Consider the following 10,479-nt stretch of genomic DNA (forward strand, 5'->3'; position numbering starts at 1 on the left):
CTAATTTGTCGTCTCTTACTTCAAAGTAATTTGAATAAGGGATTTACAAAAGTAAGTCTAAATCAAAAAGTGGAAAACATTAACCTAATACCACTGTAGTAATTAGTTGTGAAACTAATTAGCATTTAATGGCAAAAAAGTTTCCCACCTGCATAATGTGTTGTCAGAGGGGAGGGGGGGCACGGAGGAATCTGAAGCTCTGGGTACTTTGATATTGCAGCATTTTAAATCAGTGCGCAATGTGCTTTGAAAAAAAAAAAAAAAAAAAGCATCTTTAAAGATGGCAACATTCGTTTTTAATTAATAATTAATTTTAAACATTGTCTTTTACCATTTACTTCAAAACATTCAAATCGTCTGTTTAGCTTTTCCAGTGGTTGTTTGTGCAGTATTAATTATCTCTCCCGAAGTCGCGTTACGTGACACACTTCCCGTCGATCAGAAGCAGATTCATCTCGAGGCATTTTGAGTCACAGTTTGTTATCCTCTGCCCGTGACCACGCAGGGCCGGTGTGGAGGAGGAGCACAGGGACGTGGGTTTTCTCCAGAAATGAGGCTTCTCCCAAGAGTTTCTCCTGGCCTTACAGACAGGGACAAATGTTTATGATGTTGCGTTAATCCAAGTAATTATTTCTTGCGAGTTTGAGGCTAGCGAAGTTCGTGCACTCCTCATTTCACCTAAGGTTTCGTTGTCTTTGAAGAGACTGTGAGGGGGGGGGGGAAATAACCGAGTTGAAGCGGGCTAGGACGTTTCCCAGAGCTGTGCATAGCCGTGGCCTTTGTTGCACTTAATAATCATCTCTTAGCACATTGATACCAAGGTGAGGGGCAGCGAACAAACACTGGAGAGAGAGAGAAGGAAGGGGGGAGGGATGCCTCATTTTCATTATTCACCAGAAAATCCAATTTTCTGTTGTAATATGGAAATGATTGTTTCCTGAGTGTTTTCATTTTCTCGGAATTGATAATATATGTGTTCTCTGCTGAACATTTCTTTTTGCTTAAGTAAAACGTGGCGAGGTGATGTTCCAATCCCAGTCTGTGAGCTTCCCCTTTAAAACAGTGTTTCTTAGGAGTAGGAAAGGATCTAAAACCAGAACTGTCTCAAGTTTGCCCTGTTTAGTAAATAAAATCCAGAGTCAACAGTGGATTTCCAGACACTGTGCAACCCCGACTGGCAGCCAGCGTGCTTCGGTAGTGACGTTTCCAGTCTTATTCTCAGTGCAGATTTCCTTGTCCCAATGCAAATGATTTTTTTTTAAACAATTTCAGTATATTAAAATAAATCAAGCTTTAAACTTTATTGTAAGGTCTAGAAGACCTTGTTAACATGACAGCTAAGAAGTCTAACACTTTAGCTGAAGTCTTATTACCACTCATTCATTTCCTTTTTATGACACATCGAGCCACAGCTAGGTCTTTTTTTTTCCCCCCTCTCCCTCCTTTTGAAACACTAGAAAGTAGTCGCATAATTACAGCTTGGGGACATAACACTTTCATCCTGATATGCTCCAAAGGTAGCCACAAAGCAAACTACTCCATGCTGTGTGCACCACCAGAACTCAGTGGCTTTAAACAACAGTCAGCTTTATTAAAAACTCCTCTGTTCCCAGAGTGGACAAACAAAAGAATTACTCAGATGTGAAAAGAAGGGGAATCAGTGTTCAGCAAGGTTATTTATTGTTAACCCCTTCTGGAGTCTTAGGCATCTGCTTAAAAGGAGTGGGCTGAAATGCTGCTGATACAAAGAGAAATAGGAAACCCTTTTTTTCTTTCTTTCGCCTCCTTTTGTGGTTTTTTTGGGTTTGTTTGTTGTTGTTTTTTTGCCTAGCCCAGCATTTGCCTTTTTTGTAGTTTAGGGTCGATAGTTTCTCCTCCCCTAGTAGGGAGGAGGTAAATGGAGATTCAGACATAGTTGAAAGATGTGAAAATCTCCCTTTGCCTTTGAGCTTACTTTAACTGAGTGTTGTCAGTTGCTCTGAGATGTTTGAGCAAAATCCTGGGTTCGGTCAGGTCTCTTTCTCGCATGCCACTTTGTGGTTACAGCTGACAGAGGATGCAAGGTTATGAATTATTTTTGTATGCCATGCAAATCCCTCCCAGGGGGGTTGCATTACCCAGATCACCCTCCTAATTTGGGGGATAGAGTTCTTCCAGGCTCACTGTCTGATGCCTCTCCAACGCATGAGCCCTGGAGGAGGGCATTGTGGCCGTGCCCCGTGGCTCTGTGGGCCCCTCTGCCTTTGTCTCACTCAGGGTCGAGCAGTGTAAGTTCTTTGCTTGCTTTGCTTTTCAGTCCTTAAGTTTTGCTTTTGACTTCTGGGAACCAAACCAAACCTCAAAGAGAAACACAGTTAAAACCACCTGGTTTCACCTGCTTTCATAACAAAACCAGAAGGTGGTCAGAGTTTGCTTTGGAAAGGTTCAGAGGCCTTTCAAGGAGCGTTCACAGAATTTGGGGTTGTTGTGAGCACAGCGAGCACCGGCTATGTCTGGTGGCACAGGTTTGTTCCTACCCAGCAGGTGGGAGGGTGCAATGGGAGACCAAGGCACGGCCCCTGCGTAGCCTTGGAGGAATTCCTTTCTGTGTCCATTGTGCAAAACGCATTCAGCTCTTACCTTGGAAAATGTTTGGTCTGCATATCCAAAAATAATAATTAAAAAGCAGAAATAAGCCTGGCAGTAACATCAGTACCAGAAGGGCAGCAGGCAAGACTTACGTTAAAACAGCAGTAAAAGAGCTCTGTCATAAAAGCTGAGTAGCGCTCACTTCGTCAGTCTGTGCGCACGGCCATTCTTTCCCTATTTCTCCTGTTTTTCATTTCACTCTTTCTCCCAGGCTAGGGTCCCACCACAGACCATTCATAATGGAAGTTTTTCTAGTTGCAGCTAACCAGTGTGGTTTCATGTTTGTGCAGCCACGAGCCCCTGGACACTCAGCATGTGTCCACCTTGGCAACTGCGAGCAGCTCACAGGCTCCAGCAAGATGCTGCATGTGCAGCAGTGGTAGCTAGCTCTTAGCCCCCAAGACTGGAATTGTCTCTTCCTTCTCTTTATTTTTCCCCTTCTTTTTCTGAAAATGGCACAAGACGTGGTAATAGAACACATTTGTAAACTAGAAGGGAGAAGATACATGTGCACAGATGTAGTGGCAGCCCTTGTCCTGGTTGGGTGGGCAGGAAGTTGCAGATCATACCGAAGTATTGACTTAGCCCTTCAGCACTCAAGAAGCTGAAATATGCAGGGACTTGAAGGGCATTCACATCTCACATTAGAGATACGTGTAGTCAGCAAGTTAGTTCCATCCCCAGCTGAATTAAATAAATAGGGTGCTTTGAGCTTTGAGTGCAGTACAGGCAAACAGCTGGTTCTCCCTGGTCTCTTGAAACAGGCACAGTTACCTTTGGCTTGTGTGCTAGGTGCAGAGTACATTTCCCTGTTTCACGATTTATTCTTCCTGCCTGTCAGTGCAGCAGAGTACAAGAAGTACTGCCATTCTATCTGCTCAATGCGTACAATAAAATACAGCTATTTTAAATCATTCTAAGGCAGAGCCATGCAAGGAGAGGAAGAGTTCTTTCAGGGGGTGTTTGCACTCAGATGTTTTCAAGTGGTCGGCGTGAAAGGGTTAAACTAGCTTGTCTGGGAATAAAAACAGGACTCTAGGAGGTGGATATCAACTCAATGAGAGACAGAGTGGGACTTGAACTCATTAACACTTTATTTTAAGGGATTGCCTACAACATCAATTATTTAGGAAGCAAACAGGGTCTCCATTGCTGTGTCGCATTATTAATACTTGGTAATGTCAATAAAATCCTACTTTCCTATAAAGTCCCACCAACAAGACACTATTGACTCACATGGCTATTTTACATTTCAAAAGCTGCCGAACAGAAAAAGAAAAGGTAATTTGTATTTGTATAGGATTTGTTGTAAATATGATTTACGGACAACATTTTTCAATTGTTATCATACCCGTTTTGAATGACCAAGCCCCGTTCCCCTGCGGGTTATTCATGTGCTGTGCCATAATGGGAAATTTGGCAGATCTCATCTCTTCAGTACATCCTTGTGCCCACCGTGAGCTGGGGATCATGTTCTGCCTTGTTTACAGCTGACAGTGTTATTATTCTCGTTAGGACTGTGCTTTCTTATCATATTGTTGTGTTGAGCAAGCCTTTTCCTCTCTGTTTGTGTTTCCTGGCAGGGCTTTTCTTCCCTTATTGACAGTTTGTAAAAATATGCATTAATTTGGAGTTTAAAGCATGTATCATGGTGTCTCTTTGCTGTGTTTGCTTGAAGTTGATTAATGATAGAACCTCACTTGGGGTCGTCCTCTGGAGAGTTGTCTCACAGGTTCTGCATGTTAACGAGCGACGCCGCACACACAGCGCAGTGATTAGCCCAACCTCCGCCGGCTCAGCGGGCCGACAGCCCGCTCCTTTGCTTTTCGGGTGCTTATTCCACTTATTTATCCAGAGATTGTATTAATCAACTTAATATGTCAGCTGAGAGCTCTTTCTCTCGATGCCGAGACTGAAGGCCCATCGAGGTGCTCTTCCTGGAGCGTTTCGCCCCGAGAGGCCAAGCAGCAGAGCACAACCTTCACAGCCCGGCTCCACGTTCAGGCTCTGCTCCTCGGTGCCCTGCAGCTCTGAAGGCCCAAACCACCCCACATTCCTGCCCAGTCCCCCAAGCTGTCAGAGCCCTGTTGGAGCTAGCAGCCCGCCAAGTGACCTTGTTTTTGTTTTTCCAGGCACCCCGTGCATGTCAAAGAAGAACCGCTAGATCCAGATGAAAATGAAGGCCCGCTCTCCTTAGTGACAACAGCCAACCACAGTCCAGATTTCGATCACGACAGAGATTATGAAGACGAACCTGTAAATGAGGACATAGAATGAGTATGTCTGACATCGTCATCCTGAGAACGAAGACGGGAAGAACACGTCAAACCTAGCTGTGAAATCTCTCCATTGTTGTACAGTCTGGAGGATTCTCAGTCCGCTTTGACAACTATGAAATATGTTAACTCTTAGTGCCATCAAGTATCCCATTTGGGAGTATTTTTGATTTTTCTACTTTTTGTTGAAAAAAGGAATTTGTACTCTGTGCATTGGATGGACTTGTTTGGTACTTGGGATTTTCCTCTCTTACAGTCAACGTCAGTGTTGTAAATTTGCTAAACTGATTCACTTACCTTTAGCAGCCAGCTGTGGACTGCAGGTCCTGCCAATTTTGGACACTTGGGGACATCAAACTGAGCATGTACACCAGAACTGCAGATCAAGTCTTTGCCCAGATTTTAAGGATTCCAATGGACAACATATTTGCACAGTACTGCATGTTGATTATCACTGCCTTTACTCCATTTTGTTGGTTTTCGGTTTGTTTGGTTTTTTTTTTTGTTGTTGTTCTTTTTTTTTTTGCTTCCATTTGGGATGGGGAAGGCCTGTGTGTGCACGTGTGTGGATACCTGTGTGCGTGTGTGCGTGAGCGTGTCTATTGGGGAGGGGTTACAAGAAAAAAAATTATCCCAAACTTTTTAATGTATTGCTTTTATTCCCCCGCCCCACTTCTCCTCTACCATTTTAAGTTCTGACCTCAGGCCTTATCTGGGCCCAGGGCCTCTTGGAGGCTTCAACGTTTTTCTGTACTTTGTGATGAATGTTAATAGGTGTTTTTATTATACGAAGCTGAATGTCATTGAATTGTTTGTAGTTTTTTCTGTCATTCATTCCAGTTTCCTTCAGATGCCACCATGTTTTCTTTAGCTGTGGAAAACATTCCATTTCGGTGTCTCTGTTTTTGTTGTTTTTTGAAAAGGTCCCAAATGCTGCACTATACATGTGGAAGGGTTGTCCAACGGAGAGAGAGAAACGAAGTACTGCAAGAATGAGAATGAATGACAGATGAACATAGAAACACTGTAGGAAGCAACACAGATTCATTCCGCAAAGCAGTATTTTTTGTTGTTGTCATTTTGGGTTGGTTTTGGTGTGTTGGTTTTTTGGGTTTTTTTTTTGGAGATTTCTTTTTTGGCAGCAATGGTGAATATTAGCAAATGCCACAAAATGGGACAGCACAAAGAAATGTATGCAGCACCAACAGAATTCACTTTTATTAGAGGATGGATAGTACGGTGGCAGGCTCTCGGTTGTTTAACACGAGTTTTAATGGGTCAGCAAATCTTTCTGGAATATCTAAGATGACTGAGATGGGCACCTACACATTTATTATGCTTTTTTTTTTTTTTTTTTTCCTTTTTTGTGTTTGCATTCGCAAATAGTGGTTGGAAAGATGACTTCATTAAATTGTTATTGTACGTGGCGATGTTTCACGGTTAAACATCAGTTCAGGATTGCTTGGTGGCATTAATCTGTTTGAATACAAATTAGATTTCAGATTGAACTTGTTACGGGAGTTAATAAGGACAGAGCCCCACTAATGCTGAAGTGTTAATTTCAACTGTGCAAATCCAGTACTGCGGTTACGATTGTTATGCAATGTTACACCAGCCAGTATGGAAACCTCGCTGTAGGAAATGGGAAATATAGGAGAGAATTCGCACCGGGGCTTGTTAGGCACGACTGGCAATGCTCTTGGAAGCAAACATGACATGCAAAATCTGTTGCTATAGGTCAGTAAACCTTGGTCACCAAACACCTAAACGTTTTCATTCTGCAACCACTTTTCCGTCACTCATTTATTTATGTAGGACCGTAGCTTTTTTATTATTTCAAAAAGCCTTTCAGAGCTTAATTTATATTCTTCTTTGTACCTTTTTTTTTCTTTTTTTTTTTTTTTCCTAAAATTACCAAAGATATTACACAAAGGTAAATTATGTTCTCTGTTATATGCTTTATCTTGTGAAGCCAAATATCCTCTTATTGTTGATCAAAGGAGGTTGAAGAATTTAGAGGGAAATGACAAGCTGTGGGCTATTGCTAACCTGAGAGGGAAACTGCTCCTTTATTCTAGAACACGTAGAAGGCCAAGTAGATGTCTGAACCAAAGTTGTTACTTTTTATTTGTAATTCTTTACAGCGACCAAAATGAAATTGTATAAAGAGGAACGGAGGAGAGCTTTTGAGGCTGAAACCAGGAGACAGTGTTACTGAGGATGCTGGGGGTGGGAGCTGGGAAAGCAAAGACGCAGTTATTTTGCAGAGGATTGGAGTGTCAGATGAAGGAGGCAGTTTAATAAAACGCAGAAGAGAACAGAAAAGCTCCCACAATGTAACTGGACCATGTAATAGTATTTGTAGGTTGAAAAGAAATAATAATAATAACTAATTTGGTCTTTGGTTCTACAGATCGTGTGCCACTTCTGTCTCGGGATCGTGCTAGGATGACTGCTTTCATTTTGGTTGATCTTGGCAAATTTGCTCAGTTTTGTTTGGTTTTCGGTCAGCGTTTTTCATAAAGGAAGAACACTCCTGTCCACTCATAAGCTTTGGTACAAGAAATTTTATTGGCAGTTACTTTTATAAAACTCAGCTCTGCTTTCTGTTAGGAAAAAAAAGAAAAAAGAGAAAAAAAAAAAAGAGAAATGGGGGGAGGGGGAAAAAAGAAAAAAAATAATAATGATAATAAAAAAAAAAGGGCAGTCTGTGGTCATTTGAAACATTTATTTTTCTTTGAATTATCTCCAGGCAGCTTCGTGCCGTGCCAGCGGTAGCCAGACAGGGATGGCGAGAATTGAGCCCTGTCCTTCTAAACTGAGTGGTTTGCTGGTTAGTTGGGTATTCAGAAGGGGACAGAAATCCGGTAGATTAGTTCATTCTCAGCATGTGTAGCTAGACATGAGTAAAGATAACAGCATGAGAAACTGTTAGTACGCATACCTCAGTCCGAACTGTTAGGGAATGAGTAAATAAAAAATACATTTCACTCAGTTGCACTTAGTTGTATGTCTTGCATGCTTAGTCTAAAGACTGTAGCAAAAAATATTTAAAAAGAAAAAAAAAATAAAAAAAAGAATAAAAAAGAAAAAGGAGAGACAAAAAAAAAATAAAAAAAAAAAAGAAATGACAAATTAGGTTTGAACGTATCTGGCAGGTGTTGCAGCCTTGCAGAAGAACCAACTGAAAATCTCAGGCTTTACATCGAGCAAACTTCACTATTGATTTTTACAGCTCCAATTCTGTATCCCTTTGGATATACGGTTGCTTCTTTAGGGAGGGGTTTATTATGTTGTACATATATATCCCACTGTGTCTGTGTGAGCCTTTGTCTCGGGGGGGTGGGGAGGGCGGAAAAGGTGGCAAGGTCCTTTTTATTTTTATTTAGATAACTGTTCCTCAAAAGGAATAAAATGCAGACCTGTTTGTCAAAACACCTTTTGCTTTTTGTGCAACTGCTTTATATTAACTATACTAAGAACAAAAACAAAAAAAATCAAAAAAAATAGCTTTGGAAAAAAAGAAAAAAAGAAAAAAAATAACCTACTGTATGTAATGGAATTGCAGACTACGCTGCACATGTATTTTATTTAGTTATCCTTGCTTTATGAATATCGGATGACGTTTGCTGACATGTGGGAGAAAATCCCTGACTTTTGGGTTTTTTGTTTTGTTTCTTTCCCCGGCTTTCCCACTGTAACATAGTTGACAGAGTTTTGTTTTTTTCTCTCTCTCTCTTGTTATCATGGATCGAAGCGTTTTTTTGTACAGGTTTTGTGTTTGAAGCTGTTTTTGGGTTAATTTCGTTTGGGGTTCGTTCGTTTTGATACTTTCCCCACCTCCCCTACCCCCACCACCCCCTTTCTGTTATCTTACCACTGCCTTTTCTGGCTGTCTCCAACAAAGTTCATATATTTGAAAGGTAAAATTAAAAAAAAAAAATAATAAAAAATAATAAAAAAAAATTAAAAATCGTTTAAAAAAAGAAAAAAAAAAAAGAAAAAAAAAAAAAGTTTTTCTCCTGCTGCAGTAAATATTTTGCATGATGATGAGTTCCAGGGTCACACTTTCAAAGTTTATCAGTGAAGTAGTGATGAATAACGGGGGAGTGTCAAACTATTGACCTTTTTGTATAAAAACAAACAGAAAACTTTACAAGGTGCCAAGATGTAAAGACAATTTGTTACATGTTTTTTTTCTCAAAGAAAAGCGTACATTATGAAAGTAGTACCATGTATCAGGTAAATCGCTGTCAGGAATGAGAGTCAAAGCCTTCCTTGTCCACAAAACCAAGTTTGTAAATGTAAAACCTGTTAGGTTTCTGCATTCGACTAGAAGTGAAATGAGAAATCAAGGCTTATGTAGAGTAAAGTGACCACAAAAGAGGACCTTTTTTGATTCTCACTCGCAAGAGTCCGGCAAGAGTTCCTGGAACGCCCCAGTTCTGGAGCCCCAACTTCAGGGAGAGACCAGGGCAGGGCTTCTCATCCGACAAATATTGCAGATCATTAGATATTTTATATATATACATACATAAATATATATATATATAAAGTTTTTAAAAATAATTTTGAACTATTGTAGTTTTCAGATTGCCGATATTCTCACGTTCGTTATAGCATGGAAAAAAGAAAAGTGTTTAGACTCCTTTTGAAATCCTTTGGTACCTTTGGTTAATGAACTCAGATTGAGTTTTTAGATGTTTCAGAAGCAATTTAGTATTCTAGTCTTGCGAGGTGAACTTGCAGTCACGGCTGCATTTTAACGGACCCAGAACAGGTAACAAACTATCTTCTACCCATAAGCCTTGATGAAAATGGTACAGTCCAGACTGTTAGCATGGTGCTTCGTGTGTATGTGCTGCCAGTAACAAGATTTTTTTAATTATTATTATTTTTTTTTTTTGATAAGGCATAAAAGAAACTCATTCCTTACATCAACTGTAATTCCATCATTCCATGTCTGTTGATACAGACAATAAAAAATGTTGTGTAGTCAGTACTAATTACTGACATTATAGCATTCTCAAATGCAATAAAAATGCTGGTTGTTCACACTGGTAATGCAAGTTGCCATGTCCTAAGTTTTTCTTTCTTTGTTTCTCCCCTCTCCTTGCTCCATGTCGCATCCCCAGCAGCCCTGGGCTCCAGAGCAGACCCCATGGAGTAGTCGCTCACCCCTCACCCTGTCCCTGCCCATCCACGTGCAGTCCATCGCTCCCCTTTGGCCTTCCCAGCCACATTCAGTTGCAGGCTTTTAGCTGCAGTTTCCTGGCTGGGCAGGGTGCTCATTTAGGCCTTGAGCTCTGGAACTGAGGAGGATGCTGTCCTTTGGAAGAATTCATCTGCTATCCAAGCAAGTCCATCAGAGTTTGCCTATTTGGTTCCTGGGCAGTTGGGGGTATTTGCTTTCTGGATGGGCTCAGCTTCAAAGGTGAAAGGATGAAAAAAAGGGTCTGGGTCCTAATCCTGTAAACCCTCCCAAGTGCAGCTCCATAATGGGAGCTGGACGGGACCGTTGCTCCTGGCTTCAGCAGGAGGGGCTTGGCAGGTACTGTATGGACACAAAATGGGC

General features: G+C 41.1%; 1 protein-coding gene across 20 annotated transcripts in view; it reads left to right on the forward strand.

The window, feature by feature from the left end:
- Positions 1 to 9,968, forward strand: part of FOXP1 (forkhead box P1) — a 341,511-nt gene extending 331,543 nt beyond the window's left edge. For all 20 annotated transcript variants that reach the window (XM_072346976.1, XM_072346974.1, XM_072346977.1 and 17 more), the window contains one exon: positions 4,761 to 9,968. In XM_072346976.1, coding sequence (XP_072203077.1) covers positions 4,761 to 4,905 — 145 coding nt within the window. In that variant the 3' untranslated portion in view covers positions 4,906 to 9,968. The remainder of the gene's footprint in view (positions 1 to 4,760) is intronic.
- Positions 9,969 to 10,479: the final 511 nt, after the last annotated feature.

The sequence above is a fragment of the Excalfactoria chinensis genome, chromosome 12 (genome assembly GCF_039878825.1).
Source record: "Excalfactoria chinensis isolate bCotChi1 chromosome 12, bCotChi1.hap2, whole genome shotgun sequence".
In the NCBI taxonomy this organism is placed as follows: domain Eukaryota; kingdom Metazoa; phylum Chordata; class Aves; order Galliformes; family Phasianidae; genus Excalfactoria; species Excalfactoria chinensis.